The sequence below is a fragment of the Cololabis saira genome, chromosome 24 (assembly GCF_033807715.1).
Source record: "Cololabis saira isolate AMF1-May2022 chromosome 24, fColSai1.1, whole genome shotgun sequence".
Lineage (NCBI taxonomy): Eukaryota > Metazoa > Chordata > Actinopteri > Beloniformes > Belonidae > Cololabis > Cololabis saira.
In genome coordinates, this window is record NC_084610.1 from 18812594 (window position 1) to 18830444 (window position 17851).

Genomic DNA, 17851 nt, shown 5'->3' on the forward strand with positions numbered 1-17851 from the left:
TATTCAGTGTGATGAGAGCTGTAGATCTGATTTGTGTCCCCGAATGGAGGTGGCGGTACAACAATAGAACCTTGGTTGTCATGTGAGATGTCCCCTGAAGCATCCTACCATCCTTCACATGTGAGGAGATTATCAATGTTTCAGCTGAGCTCAACTATCAGCGTTGCCTTTCAGAGAGGATGACGCTGTCATGCTAAACATCGTGACGTTCAGGGAGAGAGTTCCCGCCATCATTTATAGAGGAATTCACCTGGTAGGGCTGGGCCATGTGACCTCAAATCAATATCACCGTAAATTGGGCAGTTTTACCTCGATAACGATAAATGCACGATAAACGCGATGGTATGGTACCTTTTTGTAGCTACTTACGGGACCATCTTCAAAAGGAACACATTTGACTATATCAGGGGTCGGCAACCCAACATATTGAAAGAGCCATATTGGACCAAAAACACAGAAAACAAATATGTCTGGAGCCGCAAAAAATGAAGTCTTGTATAAGCCTTAGAATGAAGGCAAATGGCGAAAGGCGAAATGTGGAGAAAAAAGTCGAAATGTTGAGAGAAAAAAGTTGAAATGTCGAGAAAAAAGTCGAAATTTTGAGAAAAAAGTCGAAATGTTGAGAAAAAAGTCGAAATGTTGAGAAAAAAGTCAAAATGTCGAGAAAAACATCGAAAAGTTGAGATTAATGTTGAAGTACAATCTCGAGAAAAAAGTTGAAATGTTGAGAAAAAAGTTGAAAGGTTGAGATTAAAAAGGAAAGGAAAAAGGAAGAAAAAAAGAGGAAAAATAGAATAAAGGAAAAAAAGAAGAAAAAAAGGAAAAAAAAGGTCAAACATTTTTGAAAAAGCTCCAGGAGCCACTAGGGCGGCGCTAAAGAGCCGCATGCGGCTCTAGAGCCACGGGTTGCCGACCTATGGACTATATCAAATAGACAGTTTTAATTATTCTATAACAAAGAAAAACACTGTAGTGGCCATTGTCTATTCACAATATTCATGATACATTAAATGATTTGTCTTTGTGCTGTATTCATCATTATTATTATTATTATTATTATTATTGACAGCAGTGGTCTCATTCTGCTCTAAACGAACAACAAAAAAAATGAAATAAAGAGACACATTTAGCCCGAAGTTGGCTCCCTGAACGGTGGTAGTTTGTGTCCACGTTTGTGTTTGTGTGTTGTAAACTAACCAGCACCTACTCGGCTCTTCTTATCTCAACTCGGCCAAGTTTCTTTTCCATAACAATTCAGCACCTGGAGCAGAAGTAGGAGGTTGGAGTGAAGCTGCTGTGACGTATTTGATTGTGTGATCTAAACGAAGAAGACAACAACACTAAAGATGTAGAACCTGGAGGAGATGATAGATGTGCTGCTGGATCTGTGACTTGTGTTCATTATCAAGTTTAAAAAATTAGAGTGAGAGAAGCTTCAAGCGGTGACGCTTTTTAATTTTTTTTTGTTTGTCTCAGCGCTGCTGAAAAGTCAGCTGGAGCCGCGAGCAGCTATGAAGTGACAGAGCTCCTGGTGGATCTGGTCGTTCCTTATCTCCGTCTAGTTCCCTTTTTAATTCTCTCCTCAGCCACCAGGTTTATGAACATCTGCACCTCAGAGTTGGATCACCAAACAGACTTTTGCTGCCATTGCCTGTTGAATAAAATGAACAAGAAACCGTCAGAGTCACTCTTTCACTGATTTCCACCTCCTGACTCAGACGTCTGACTCCAACCCCCCGACCAATCGGTGGCCTGTAGTGTGATGATGTCAGATACAGCCGACTCAGCCGCTTAGAACCTCAGAGTAGTTACAGAAAAGTATCTACTCGGTACGTTAGACCCCTAGTGGGAAAGAACCAAACCGAGCTGAGTCGGGCTGAGTAGGTTCTAGTGGAAAATCGCGTGTGGCGTGAGTGTGTGAGGTTGTTGAAATGCGCGGCGGGTCTCATGGCAAGGATGGACAATGCAGGTTTCTTCCACATCCAGGTGTAACATCTTCCTAAAAAGGGAATCTTGAGAGTCGTGTTTAAAGCAGGTGACCTGATCTGACTAGACTCTTGCTTGGAGCTCACAAGATTTCAGCAAGAAGCAGTGGTTTGATTGCAGACCTTCAGGCCACGTAGCACCGAGCTGAAGTGACAACACAGGATGCACATTTGCTTTGCTTCCTGTTGAGGCCAACTTTGTACTTCTGCCCTTTTTGAGGGGAAGGCAGGACGTAATGTGTAGGACCGTGTATCTGCCGTTGGTTGTCATTGGTGTTGTCAGTGGCATGAATGTGCGGTACAGGACCAGTATCCCAGATCAGATGGAGGAAGCCATGTTTTGGGTGCAGGTCTTTGGTGCAGGTGGAGTCAATAGTGCTCTGTTCCAGGAGAGACACTGGTGACCCAAGGCCGTGAGGCTGTCAGTGTTGAGGGTGTTGTTAGTTGTTGAGAAAGGTGTTGCAGACATTTCCTGACTCAACAGGACTGCTGTGGTCAGACCATATTCGGCATTATGGACCCAACAGTCTGTTTTTTCTTTCACTTAAGAAAATGAACTGAAAATATGTGTCACAGACTTTGATTGGCTAATTGTTGCTGTTACGTTGTTCTTATTGAATTTGTGTGCGTGTGTGTGCGCTGGCTGGGTTCACTTATATACAATGATCATTTTAAGTCACACAGTTGTAGCACTTAAAATTTCTTAAAGTAGACGAGAGGAAAATCAAGAAGTGGAGCTCCACTTTTACAACACCTCCATTTGGAAATGTCCTCCACTTCCCACAAAGTTGCACCACGTTACTTAAAAAAAAAATTAAAGTCTTAGTAGATATTTTTTTCAAACTCTTTTTTCCCCCAATGCAGTAAAACAGTCACAGTTGTTACAGTGGAAATGTGAGATATGTCTCAGGCCACGTTTACACAAAGCTGGGTATTTACAAAAATTGATATTTCCCCCTCTACGTTTTGAAAAATATCATCATTTACACGAACCCGCATAAATAAGCTGTTAAGGTGCTATGAGCAGCCAAACCTACAGGGGGCAGTGTAACGAGAAGATAAAGTCATGCTAGCCAATCAGAATCCTGGAAAAAAACATCAACAAATGATACGAGTAACTTCCAGTTACTTCCAAGACGGAACGAGAGTCTTTCGTTTGGAGTGACAGAGAAGTGGAGTTACTTTTAAGTGAGACTTTAGAATATAAAACAGGTAAAATACAAGAAAATATTGACGGTGGCCAAACAAATTGTAAACACAGATCGCACACATGACGCTGGTGACGTTTCTGTCTCATAATGTGACGTTCTGAAGCCTAAATGTCCGTTTCCCTCCGTTTACAAGCAAACGTGAAGACGGAGTTTTTGCAAATCTCCACTTTGGCCGGAGTTTTCAGGAATTATCGTTTTTGGTGACTTTGAGCTTCGTTTTCGTGTAAACGAACGGCCCAAACGCATGAAAACACCACTGTTTTTGCTACGTGGAAGCATTTTTTGAAGCATTTTTCCTGATGCATGTGTTTCCCTCCTTGTGTTTTGTATCCACGGTTACATGATGTTTTTTAATTCCGAATGAATTATTCTGAATTAAATTTAGAATTAAACTATTTTCCTTCGAGTTTACATGGAAATAGTAATTCCGAATTGAGGTTTACATGGAAAACACATTTGGACCCCGTCCACACGTAGCCGGATATCTGCGGATATCTGCTAAACCGGAGATATTTTCCTCCGTTTTGACCTGTCATCCACACGAAAACGCAAATAAACGAAGGTTTAAAAAAACTCCGGGCAAAGTGAAGATTTTTGAAAACTCCGTTTATGTAGATGCGTGTAGACACACACAACCGGAGTTTTGCGTTTTCGAACGTCACATTATGCGCCAAAACAACAACAAATCTGCTCTGACGTGCGCCTTTTGTTTACTACAGATGATCCAGCATCTGTTCTCCAAGCTATTAAATAAATGGTCTCTGGTCTTGACACCGACACAGAGCCTACAACCGTAGGGTACGCGGCGACGCGCACCCTACGGTGCCCGCGGAGCCGCGGTGCCCGCAGAGGTGCAGCTTCCCGGGAGCCGCAGATGATCTACACTACAGGTTATTCATAAGCATTCTAACCGTTAGAATGCTTATGAATGTGGTCGAAAACGCAGATCTTCGGTTATGTGTGGATGCAAATTTTTTTATAAACGGAGGAGGGAAATATTCGTTTTTAAAAATACCCGGCTACGTGTGGACGGGGTCTTAATCGGCTTCATCCAACTCCCCTTAAAGGGGACCTATTATGAAAAACACGTTTTTTCTTGTTTTAACATATATAAAGTGGTCTCCCCTCACCCTGCCAGCACAGGGGAGACAAAATACCATGAATTTCTGCAAGGTCTCTAACCCCCGCCGGACAGAGTCCCCCAGTGTCACGTGGTTTTTTTTTTAGCCGTTTAGAATCTGCTCCCGTCGTTACGTAACGACAGGAGCAGATTTCCATAGGTTCAGCCTCCGCTGCTGAAACCACGCCCACAACCAGCTCTCTCCGCTGCTGGAGCGGTCCTTTCATTGAGCCAGTCGGACACGGCGCCGCAGCAGAGCGGATCCGGGTTGAATCATCCAGGTTCCCGGGTGGTTTGGGAGCTGGGTCCTCGGGGGTCTGTCCCAGGTCGGACCAGCTTCACCCTCCGAGATTTTCAGGCAAATCTGTCTGTTTGATCCCCGGTAATGGGCGATGCGCCGCGGATGCGCTCCGGAGCCGATCTGTGCGCCGGCCGTGGAGTTGCGGCGCCCGTCGCGCAGCATCCGCCGGGCAGATCCGGCTGAAATTCCGCTGGTCGGTCCCCGGGAGTCCCTGCTACCAGTCCAGGCCGGTTCCTGCGGTCCCGGCCGGTCGGAACCAGTCAGATTCCCCCGTTAAAGCCGCGGTGATGCGCGCTGCTCCAGCAGCGCTGCTCCCGGGCGCCCGGCGTGGCTCCGGGACCAGCGTTCAGCATCCGCCGGGTAGATCCGGCTTAAATAGTGCATACATGTTATTTATATACAACTCATATTTTATCTTTTTAACAATAAAGTTTCCATTTGTGAAAATTCAGTGTTGTGATAATTTACAGGCTCGGGCTGCTCTGGCGGAGCAGGTTTATTCTCCTCCCCTGCTACACGTCATTCAGGGAGCCAATCAGCACAGAGCCTCATTATCATACCCCCCCCTTCCCTAAAAATGAGGCGCAGAAAAAGAGGTTAGAAGCGGTAAAACTAGTGACAGGGCCCACAGGCTGGATTTATGATTTATGTAGAAAAAAACTAGCTTTAGATTGTTTTTAAGACATTCAAGGCCTGTTTAAAATATACATTAAATGCCATAATAGGTCACCTTTAAGGTCTGGGGGTTGGGAAGGTTCTGATTGGATAGGGGACGGACCGGAAGTTACGTCTACCGGAAGAAAAACAAACTTAGCCGCTACAACTTTGAAAAGCTCACAATTTTTATGTTTCTTGCCATCTGTTCTTTTAATTATTTCCATGTCCTCCAAGCTATTTATTAAATAAATCGTCTGCTCTTGACCACCGTTTACTGCGTGCTGCCATCTTGAAACTTTGTTCTTGAAAACAAGCCACAGACGCGACAGACGGGCGAGGGAACGAGCAGCGCAGAAAGACCGGAATTAATTTAAAGCAGAATGAGTGTAAACATGATCGCAGAATTATTCTATTTGGATTTAAAATCAGAATAATCCAGCCACTTACTTCAGAATTAAATTTAATTCGGTTTTTCATTTGGAATTACCGGTAGGTGTTTCATGGTAATTTTTACTCATTTTAAATGGGTTTTAATTTGAATTCTGAATTAAAGAGGAATTAAACTTCCCATGTAAACGCCTGCATGTGTTCTGTCTTCTCAGGCTGATATCTGGTCTCTGGGCATCACAGCCATCGAGCTGGCTAAAGGGGAGCCGCCGCACTCGGAGCTCCACCCCATGAAGGTTCTATTCCTCATCCCAAAGAACAACCCGCCCACACTGGAGGGAAACTACAGCAAACCCCTCAAGGAGTTCGTGGAGGCCTGCCTCAACAAAGAGCCCAGTTTTGTGAGTTTTTCTTACTAATTCATATTTTTACCCTTTCTCCTGACTGCAGTAGCTGTTCATCTAACTTGTCTTCCTTTTGACAGAGGCCGACCGCCAAAGAACTGCTAAAACATAAATTGATCGTCCGTCATGCGAAAAAAACGTCCTACCTGACGGAGCTGGTGGACAAATACAAGAGGTGGAAGGCAGAGCAGTCCAGAACCACGGAGTCCAGTTCTGATGAGTCTGACTCGTGAGTAGAATAAGGATTTGGAATATCTTCATTGTGTTTCTAATAGTGGTGGGAGTCGATTTATAAAAAAAAAGAAAAGAAAAAAAAAAAAAAAATGAATCTAATTAATTAGAGGCATATCAATATTTGACACGAGAAGCAACATTTTTCAATTTAAATGGATTTTGGTATATGACTGAATCATTGAATTGACACATAAATAAGCTTAAACAACAAAATTGTGTTTATTTTAATAACTGAGTGTTAACATAAAGTGCAATATGAATAATAGGAATATGACTGCATTGTCCACAAGGCACAAACTTAAATTCAAGTTAGCTATATTCAAGCTTTTTCAGGACTTTTTGTAAACTTTCTATGTCTTAAACACGTTTGTTTTGGTTTAGTCAAATTAAAAAACAGGACTTTCAAGTACATTCCAGAAAAGTGGAAACTGAACATTGCAAAATAGTTAAAATATCCTTGGCATAAAATAAAAAGATTCTTTCTTGCACAGTTTGCACACAACTGTGCTTTTATCCAGGTTTCCAGGTTTAGGCCCAATCCCAATACTCCCCCCTACTTTCTTTCACTACCCTAAAAAAGAAGGGACAGATTTTAGGGCACTTGAAATCTTCCCAGGGGCTTGTCCCAATACACCCCCTATCCCTCGTTTTCATCCCTACTCTTGATCAGGAAGCTGAGAGCCGAAAGCTGTTTTAATTTCCGCTGTAGCGCTGTTAATATGCCACTTTATTAAGTTTTAATATTTTTTTCAGGCGTAAAAGTAACCGTTAAGATCCCCAACCTGGGCTCAGTTTATCCAAATAACGCCTGTTAAGAAATTTGATCCGATGTTTTCGGTGATGATGAGACCGGGGCGCAGCAGCAGCTCACGTACAGACGTGATCGCCCTGCGCCGTCGTCCCGGGGAGAAACCTGCAGCTCTGTTGAGAATTACCACTGGCTGAAATAAATCATTTAGGAAGATAAATGTTGGTTTAATAGATGAAATCTAACAGTTGTAGTTACGCCTGTTAAGAAATTTGCTCCGAAAATTTCGGGATTTCTGCCTGCCAGCTCCGGAGCGGATTTATGGTTCTGCGTTAAATCGACGCAGAGCCTACGGCGTATGGATATGGCGCGCGTCGCCGCGTAACCTACGCCGTAGGCTCTGCGTTGGTGTAACGCGGAACCATAAATCAGCCTTTATTCTGGCGAGGTTGCAAAAACGGGCAAAAAAGTGATTATGTACATTCACTGAGTGAATATTATGAAAGTAAAATATATATTTCTCGCTAGAAATGTAATCAAAACTAATTTTTATGCAGAAACTAACTCAAAATATTGATTTTATTCACTAAAAAATAAGAAATGTCCACCATGTTTTTTTTTTTGGATTCAGTCTGCAAATGACGACGAAAAGCATTCTGGGAAATGTTTTGGTCCCTAGGTCAGCGAATGAGGGACAGATTCATAGTCACTACACTAGTTTCCTCCACTCCCCCTAGGTGAAAAGAGGAATTGGGACACCACTACCTTCACGGGAACGCGCAAAATTTAGGGGAAGGGATGAAAACGAGGGGTAGGGGGAGTATTGGGACAGGTCCTTAGTCTTTTTAAAACTAAAACTTCCACCCACCAAACCAGCAACGACTTCCCATGGGTTTGGGTTTCCATTGTTGTTTCTCGTGTTGAGTTCTGTGCATCAGTATTACGGGTAACTTATACCGGGAACTCGTGCAACGAGAAATGTTCCGCACTGTTTGGAGCGCAAAAGTAAATTGCGATTAAATGCGTTTTGTTTTTTTTGCTGCATAATTTTTCTGTAATTAATTAATCAGAATTAACGCGATAAAGTCCCAGCCCTAGTTTCTAAACATGTGCAGTTGACCAGTGTGGGTTTGTGCTGAATAAATCAAACTTGTTCATCTATCCAGGATGTCTTAGCTCCGGTCTTGACGCCGTGTTTTAATATTCGTGTGTTTAATATTCGTGTGTCAGGGAGCAGGATGGCCAGGCGTCGGGGGGGAATGACTTCGGCAGCGATGACTGGATCTTCACCATCCGAGAGAAGGACCCGAAGAAGCTGCAGAACGGGGAGGGCCAGTCGGGCGTAACAGACCAGGTCAGGCCTGGCGCTCAAACCCCGCTCTGAATCCAGAGGTGACGTTAACACCACCCTAACCTCACGTCTCTCCTCTTCCAAACAGACGAAAGACATTCCAAAGAGGCCTTATTCACAGAGCCTGGCGGCGGTCATCTCTCCTGCACTGGCCGAGGTGAGGAGCTGCTTCCCCACCAGCAACAAACACATTTCTCCCTTTCACTCATGACACTTACTACTCCGCCACATTCTGTGGACATCCATTTCTCAAATCATGGATGGATGAAGGGTTTTTACTAGGAATGGGCGATATTTTACCGTTCACGATAAACGGTCAAAAAAATTCCCCATGGTAAGAATTTGTCATCTTTGTAAAAACGATAAATTCCCGTTGATGACGTTTTTGAAGGAAGGAAGGAAGGAAGGAAGGAAGGAAGGAAGGAAGGAAGGAAGGAAGGAAGGAAGGAAGGAAGGAAGGAAGGAAGGAAGGAAGGAAGGAAGGAAGGAAGGAAGGAAGGAAGGAAGGAAGGAAGGAAGGAAGGAAGGAAGGAAGGAAGGAAGGAAGGAAGGAAGGAAGGAAGGAAGGAAGGAAGGAAGGAAGGAAGGAAGGAAGGAAGGAAAAGAGAGAAAGAAAGAGAGAAGGAAAGAAGGAAAGAGAGAAGGAAAGAAGGAAAGAGAGAAGGAAAGAAGGAAAGAGAGAAGGAAAGAAGGAAAGAGAAGGAAAGAAGGAAAGAGAGAAGGAAAGAAGGAAAGAGAGAAGGAAAAAAGGAAAGAGAGAAGGAAAGAGAGAAGGAAAGAGAGAAGGAAAGAGAGAAGGAAAGAAGGAAAGAGAGAAGGAAAGAAGGAAAGAGAGAAGGAAAGAAGGAAAGAGAGAAGGAAAGAAGGAAAGAGAGAAGGAAAGAGAGAAGGAAAGAGAGAAGGAAAGAAGGAAAGAGAGAAGGAAAAAAGGAAAGAGAGAAGGAAAGAAGGAAAGAGAGAAGGAAAAAAGGAAAGAGAGAAGGAAAAAAGGAAAGAGAGAAGGAAAGAAGGAAAGAGAGAAGGAAAAAAGGGAAGAAGGAAAGAGAGAAAGAGAGAAGGAGAGAAGGAAAGAGAGAAGGAAAAAAGGAAAGAGAGAAGGAAAAAAGGAAAGAGAGAAGGAAAGAAGGAAAGAGAGAAGGAAAAAAGGGAAGAAGGAAAGAGAGAAAGAAAAAAGGGAAGAAGGAAAGAGAGAAAGAAAAAAGGGAAGAAGGAAAGAGAGAAAGAAAAAAGGGAAGAAGGAAAGAGAGAAAGAAAAAAGGGAAGAGAAAGAAAGAAGGAAAGAGAGAAAGAAAAAAGGAAAGAAGGAAAGAGAAAGAAAGAAAAAAGGGAAGAAGGAAAGAGAGAAAGAAAAAAGGAAAGAAGGAAAGAGAGAAGGAAAGAGAGAAGGAAAGAAGGAAAGAGAGAAGGAAAGAAGGAAAGAGAGAAGGAAAGAAGGGAAGAAGGAAAGAGAGAAGGAAAGAAGGGAAGAAGGAAAGAGAGAAGGAAAAAAGGGAAGAAGGAAAGAGAGAAGGAAAAAAGGGAAGAAGGAAAGAGAGAAAGAGAGAAGGAAAGAAGGAAAGAGAGAAGGAAAGAGAGAAAGAAAAAAGGAAAGAGAGAAAGAAAAAAGGGAAGAAGGAAAGAGAGAAAGAAAAAAGGGAAGAAGGAAAGAGAAGGAAAGAGAAGGAAAAAAGGAAAGAGAGAAGGGAAGAAGGAAAGAAAGAAAAAAGGAAAGAAAGAAAAAGAAAGAGAGGAAAGAAAGAAAAAGAAAGAAAAAAGGGAAGAAAGAAAGAAAGAAAGGAATGAGCCAGAAATAAGGATAAATTCCCGTTGAAGTTTTAGTGTAACAAACATGGCGGATCTGAGAGCGAGGAGCTTGAGTCATTTTCGTCATTTTTATCGTTATCGGGATAAATGCCAGAAATTATCGTGATACATTTTTTATTCCATACCACCCATCCCTAGTTTTTACTGGTTTAATATTGAATTTGTCCTGAAATTCAACTTTTCACCTCAAGCATTAATGCATTAAAATAACTAATTCAAAGGTTTTTTTCTTGCTTTTCTTTGCTTCAGGTTTTCTTCAGAGTTTGATAATCTCGCTTTTGAGTCGGTAGATAAACATCATGTATAAAGAGGCAGGAACAACTACTTCCTCCACCTTCAAAAATGAAAAGCACAGTAGAACAGATAGCGATGGTTTCCAGCTAGAAGGCTGGTGTCACTTATAAGATCCTACACAACGAATTAAAAACACTAAACCTACTTGGCTTTAGAGGCTCAGCTCTGCGGGATCCCAGCTGAACGAACACACTCGTTTCCACATCTCCTTAGATCCTTTGTTACACATTTGTAGCAGTGGCGTAGGCAGAAATATGTTTTTGGGTGGGCCAGGACAAAAATGGGTGGGCCATATTGTCCCAGAAAAAGCAGACTTATAAAAACTTTTAAGCAGAAAACATGACAAACAGATTAAAGGTAGTGTCAATTTTACTTTGTAATCTGCATTACAAATACATTATGACAGTTAAACACAACATGCTCAACACAATAATTATTAACTATTTAACTGTACAAAGTGGCAGCTAAACATAAACCCAAACAGGTGGCATGTCTTCTTCAAGTTTTTTTTTTTAAATAACTAATCAATGAACTCTATTTAGCCATTGTTGTGGTGATAAAGTCGGCTGCAGCGCCGGCTGGCTAGCTGGCTAGATGCAGCTCAATCTGTCAGAACCAGAGCAATCAATTATGTCCCGAGGCTCCTACAACTTGTTTAAAAAGTTCTCTTTTAATCAGAAGAAAAAAAATAAAGGCTGTACTAGGGTTGTCCCGATCAGGATTTTTTAGCTCCTGATCACTTGAGTTTGAGTATCTGCCGATCCCAAATTTTTCCCGATGCGATCACTTTTTTTGGCTCCCGATACATTTCCGATACTTTTTCATGATCAGATACGTTTTGGCAATGAATTTTAAAAAAAAAGGACTAAAACTAAATTATCCCAAGTTTCTTTTATTGTCCATTGGAGAACAACATGGACATTATTTCAACAAAGCTTATCAGCACTGGTTTCACAAAATGTAAGAACATGAAATTGTAAACTAAAACAAAAAGTGCAGAATACTGCAATAACAAAAATAAATACATTAAACTTCAAAAGAGGTAGTTGAATGACATCCAGTCAAACTCACAAACACAAGAAAATTAAAATACTTTTTGGCTTAACCTTAGTGCAACATTCTGAATGGCATGAAATGAATAGCAGCAGCTTAATAAACATGAACATATATAAAGTTTCACAATTCAAACATGTAAACCCAGATATTGTCGCTTACTTCGTCACTTCCGGCCGCTGACCCGGGAGTGACGCCGGCCGATAAAACGATTTAATATATATTAAAAACATTAATAACTAGGTATGTCCCGATACTTTTTTGGCCGATACCGATATTTTGAAAATGCCGCGATCGGCCGCCCGATTGATCGGGACACTAGGCTGTACACAAGTCGACAACAAATCACGTTTATATTTATACCCTTTTCTCATATAATTTTTTAGAATATGTTTCTGTGAAACATTTATTTTGATCAAGGTTGGCTGGGAGGGCCAGCGCCACCCAGGCCCATTACTGGCTACGCACCTGACCTGTAGAGCTGCACCTAGGTGGATGGCTGTTCTTCTAAAGTGGGTTAAACGTTGTTCTGAAGTCTAACCAAATCTGTCCCCACAACCGCAGCTGAAGGCGCGGCAGGAGCAGGTGAACGGGAACCCCCTGGTCCTGGACGAGCTGCGGGAGGCAATCATGCTGGCCGAGGAGACGTACCACGGCATCTCCGACTCCCTGGTGGCTCACATGGTGCACCGGCTTCAGAGGTAACGCTCCCTAACCAGCGCTGCTCTGGAAAACATACATATATAACATATTTAAATCTGTGATTTTAACAATTAAAAATTAAGTTTGTTGTTTTTTGAATACATGTAGTTTTGAACTTAATCTACATTTGTTCAAAAAACAAGACATTGTGTATTTTTTCCTTAACAAGCAGTATTTCTGTAATCCCAGGTAATCTTTTCATTTACACACAAACAACAAGCAATGATCTTGTTGTATTTACTTTTCCCTTAACAATTTTAATCTATTGGGCAGATTGACCAACGTTTAGATGAAACATGCTTTATTTGTTTAAGTAAAACAACCACGGTAAAAACTATCTTGCTTGATCTACTTTAAAACAATTAAGGCGACTTTTTCGCATGAGATTTTTATGTACAGGACTGTCTCAGAAAATTAGAATATTGGGATTTTCTATAATACAATTAAAAAAACAAAAATGTCATACATTCTGGATTCATTACAAATCAACTGAAATATTGCAAGCCTTTTATTATTTTAATATTGCTGATCATGGCTTACAGATTAAGAAAACTCAAATATCCTATCTCAAAAAATTAGAATATTCTGGGAATCTTAATCTTAAACTGTAATCCATAATCAGCAATATTAAAATAATAAAAGGCTTGCAATATTTCAGTTGATTTGTAATTAATCCAGAATGTATGACATTTTTGTTTTTTTAATTGCATTACAGAAAATAAAGAACTTTATCACAATATTCTAATTTTCTGAGACAGTCCTGTAGATCAAGAAAACCTAGTCTTTGTATAAACTACTTAATTTTTAGTATGTACAAAATTCATTTGCAAGTAAAGGCAACTTAATTTTGCCTTAAATAAATTAAGTAAACTTAACATAATTAAGTTGACTGTACTTGCAAAATGTATTATTTACATACATAAAATTTAGTGATGCACCGAAATGAAAATTTGTGACCGAAACCGAAAATAATAATAAACACTTGGCCGAATACCGAACAATCCCGAACATGGTTCTTCGCAGTTTTTCATTTATTTTGCCAATTTTTTCACCATTGCATAAATCAAATAAATTTGATTTAGGCATGCTTTTAAAAGAAAAAAATCTTTTACAAAATTACAAGGTAGAAAATATTTATTGAACATAAAAAACTGAACATTTTTTAATTTCCCAACATTATGTTGTTTTGGTTCCACCTCCTGGTGAATGTTAGGTAAAATTCTTACGTGGTTACTTTTTGGTTGGCCAACAATTTATGTTTGTGGTGCGCAACCATTACGGGAGCGGCCAGTCTATTTCCTTATATTACAACACCGTTATTAATTGTTCGTTTTTTTTCCCACTTATTCCACCGATCACCGAAAGTGTTTTTTGCCATTTTCGGCCGAACAATTTCGGTTACCGAACAATCGGTGCATCACTAATAAAATTAAGTAGTTACAAAGACTAGTTTTTTCTTGATCTACATAATAATCTCATGCAAAAAGTTGACTATTTTTATTTAAGTAGATCAAGCACAATATTTGTATCTGTGTGCTCAACAACGCTGCCGAGCTGCAGCTAACAACAAGCTCCATTCTTGTCTCCCGACTCTTGCAGTTTCTCCACGAGAAGAGCGTCCTCCTCCTCCCCCTAGTGATTGGCAGTGTGCCCCAGCTCGCCCTCCCAGCCCCCCTCGCCCCGCAGAACCAGGCGCTCCAGAGTCGGGGGGGACGTCACTCAATACCAGCTAGCTGCATTTGACCTCCACGTGCGGGCAGGGGGCCGCTAAACCTCGCCTGTAAAAAAAAAAAAAATTACTGAACTCCAAAGCGGAGGACGGAGAACCTTTTGGAGAGCTTCTTTTATTCATTAGTGAGAGGACGGGGTTTGGAGGACGGGGAGCGCGTTGGGAAGGCTGCGACGGACCGAAGGGTCGGCGGGAGCTGCAGCCGACTGGGACTCTGGGCTTCGTACATGCAACGCTCCTCCAGCCTCACGGCCGAGTCTCTGCTTGGACTTCGCTCAACGAGGAGCCAAAACTCTCCTGAATTCAAGACTTCAATCCCCCTTTGAAACGCAGGCGTGGTATCCCCAGAACCTCTGAGTGCATGCTTGAGTCTGCAGGGATGAAGTGGAGAAGCTGTGGAAGTGGGCACATGTGGGCGTGGATGCGAGTGCGTGCACATGTTTGTTCTTTTGTTTTTCTCTTCGTACGCGAGACTCCCTGTTTAGGCTAATTGCAGCATTCTTAATGAAACCTCAGGTAAAGTGCTTTAAGTGGACTTTGTCCTCCAAGGCAAGGGGAGGGGGTCGCCATGCTGTACAAGATTTCCACTTCTCATCGCTGGGAAATGAATCACTGTGTACAAAATGGTCACGCGCATTTTGTAGATACCAATAAAAGCTCATAAATGGATAAAACATCTCAAAAGTAACTCCAAAAGAAACAGCAGAAAATGCCTTGCCTTTTTCCGGATAAACCCTTTCTTCATTCTAGCGTTTCATGACACCGTTAAGTTTGTTTCACTCCTCGGTGACCGTCATCAGTGTTTTTTCTGTTGCAACGACTGATTTCCAGTCTTCCATTTCAATCTCCTGCTGAATCAGTGAACTAACTCTGATACTAGGCTTACGTCGTTTAGAGGCAGAAGCTTTTCCTCTGCTCTGATAGTCGGGGGGGAAACTGCTACCTGTACTTGTGTTTTAGACAATTTAAGTCATATTTTTGAAATTATATAGGACAAGAAGGAAGATGGACAATTCCAGGCAGGAATCACTGTGGGGAGTGGAATGCTGATTATTATTTGAAGTATTATATTTCTTTTTTTTTTTGTTTTTCTTGACTCGTGATTCTTTTTTTTGTTTTTTTTTTAGCATTACTTGGAAACTAAAGGTGAGAGTAGAGTGGAGGAAAGTGGCAAGGACCGTAGAAGGCAGTCACATCGGGACATTTTGGCCAAATTAGACGAGTAGTCGAGGACAATGAGTTAAACGCCATCCTTCTGCCCGCGCCACAAACTCTTCTGTTCAGCCTCCACTCTTTCTGTAGAAGTGCCATGTCCTCTTTTATGCTTTCACCAGATATTTTTAGAATGATTTGCACCTTTTTTTTTTTTCTTTTTTTTTTTTGCACTTTGAAAGTGTATCGAGTATTTAAAGAAACCTGTAAAAGTTGGGGGGGTGGGGACAACCGAAACAGTTGCTAATAGCCATGTTTTACTATATATGTTTACTTAAGAGTTCCAGAATTTACTACTGTGCTATTGCAGCAATAATGTTGGGGAGGTGCATCAAGATGCACTTGTCAACACAGGGATTGAAAGAAATTAAGAAATATCTGATATTTTTCTAACGGCAAAGAGTTAAGTATGGAAATATGGAATGCTTTATGGATATGGGCACCTGCCTTTGGCAAAAAATATCTATACCGTACAGAAAAAACATATGCTACAGAAATAACTACAAAATGTGTACATTTGGTTTCCTTTATCATAGCTGACAATTTATAGTACTGTATATAATCTTTGCTTGTGTCATTTGAGGATTCCCAAGTTAAATGTAAGCTCCTTGTAAGCTTTCAAAGTGACATGAGAAAATAAAGAGCTAATGCTAACTGAGAATCGTGTCTTCCATATTTTATTTTCACATTATTTATTTACAATATTACTTTTTCAAAACGGTCAGAAGTGGCAACATTTCCTGTCCTGAGTAACACGACCTGGATCCAGATTTTTAGTCTCTGCTATCCACTTGTTGGATTTCCCCTCGGCGGGGAATATTGGAGGTAAGTTTAGACTAGTAGGTCATAGTTTGAGGATATTCTTTGTAATTAATTACACAAATAGCCTGTTAACTGTTTGTTAGCATGTTAGTTAGCGTGGTAGTTCATTATTATTAATTTTCCCCAATAGTAGTTTTAATCATTTCTTTCCGCCCTCACAGGCGGACTCGGCTTTTAAGACACGGCACCTCAAGGGTCTGATTTTCTTTAGTGACCTATATAAAGACGGCACATTTGCCTCTTTTGAAACCTGTCAAAATGTCCATGAGATACCTAGTGTTCACTTTTTCAGATTCCTCCATGTTCGTAGTTTTGCTAGAGAACATTTTTTTATTCCCAACCATGCCGGACAAGAGTATAATAGACACTATACTAGACTGGAATCCATACACCAAGGGTAGTATTTCAAAGATATAATTTTTTTTTTTTTTTTTTTTTTTTTTTTTTTTTTTTTTTAGAAACCAAAAGTGTATATATGTGCATTATTACTATATGTAATATATACATATATATACGCACACATATGCGTACACATACATAAATATACACATACAAACCCAGTTTTTTTTTTTTTTTTTTTTTTTTTTTTTTTTTTTTTTTGGGGGGGGGTGGGGTGACGACATCCACTGCCAATCCAGGAAGCAGGAACACACGGAGACACACGTCAAGCACTGGAAATCTGCAACAAAAAACCACAAACAAAGCACGAAACCGGCACGGAGCCAACCAAAACACGAACAGCAATCAACCTAAATCTTGAGATCTGATCGCAGTCTGAGCTAAGCTATCGCTACCGCTACCTAAACCCAAAAACTAGAGAGCCAGCATGCAGGTGAACAAGCCAGTGTGTATGTCTATGTGTGTGTGTGTGTATGTATATGATCATGCGTGTGTGTGTGTGTGTGTGTGTGTGTGTGTGTGTGTGTGTGTGTGTGTGTGTGTGTGTGTGTGTGTGTGTGTGTGTGTGTGTGTGTGTGTGTGTGTGTGTGTGCGTGTGTGCATGTGACTAAATGACTATATGTGTGTATGTGTGTGTGTGTGTGTGTGTGTGTGTGTGTAATAAACCAAACAAAGCTCCACCTGAAGTGTATCTATAGTGGGGGAGGGGGGGGAGCGACCCCGCCACCCGCGAGACCAGAGGCCGACAAGGAAGAGCCCGGAACCCAGGCCACCGGCAAACCCCACAGAGGGGAGAAGTAGGAGGGAGGCAACCCACCGCCTGCGAGGCCCCCCCCCCTCAAAGATATAAATGACTGTACAGGATATCGGCCCTCCTCTCTTGGACAAGACCAAATCAGCCTGGGAACAAGATCTAAATTTACAGCTGGGAGAGGGGATCTGGGAACGCTCTCTGGGGCGCATTCATACCACCTCTTTATGTCTTAGACATTGTTTGATTCAATTCAAAGTAATTCATCGTTTGCATTTCTCAGGAGAAAAACTATCTAAAATTCATCCTGATGTTGACCCTACTTGTATAAAATGTCACCTGGAGCCTCTATTGGACATATGTTTTGGGGATGCACGTCTCTGACGACATTTTGGAAGAATATTTTCGATGCCTTCTCGACCATTTGTCATGTAATTATTAAACCCAATTCTATGACTGCTATATTTGGAGTTCCCACGGATGATGCACCAGTTACATCTCCTCAAGCCAATTTTATTGCATTTTCTTCTGTCATTGCCCGGAGACTTAACCTCCGCAATTGGAAATCTGACAAACCCCCAACATTCACGGAATGGGTCAAAGATGTGATATCTTTTATACCTTTAGAAAAGCTCAGATACGACAAATTCAAATCTCACCAAAAATGTATAAAGGCTTGGTCCCCTTT

General features: G+C 41.3%; 1 protein-coding gene across 1 annotated transcript in view; it reads left to right on the forward strand.

Moving 5' to 3' along the window:
• Positions 1-15867, forward strand: part of stk24b (serine/threonine kinase 24b (STE20 homolog, yeast)) — a 41501-nt gene extending 25634 nt beyond the window's left edge. The window contains exons 6-11 of the mRNA XM_061715508.1: positions 5877-6062; positions 6146-6294; positions 8278-8401; positions 8487-8555; positions 12113-12249; positions 13850-15867. Coding sequence (XP_061571492.1) covers positions 5877-6062; positions 6146-6294; positions 8278-8401; positions 8487-8555; positions 12113-12249; positions 13850-13886 — 702 coding nt within the window. The 3' untranslated portion in view covers positions 13887-15867. The remainder of the gene's footprint in view (positions 1-5876; positions 6063-6145; positions 6295-8277; positions 8402-8486; positions 8556-12112; positions 12250-13849) is intronic.
• The last annotated feature ends 1984 nt before the right edge of the window (positions 15868-17851 follow it).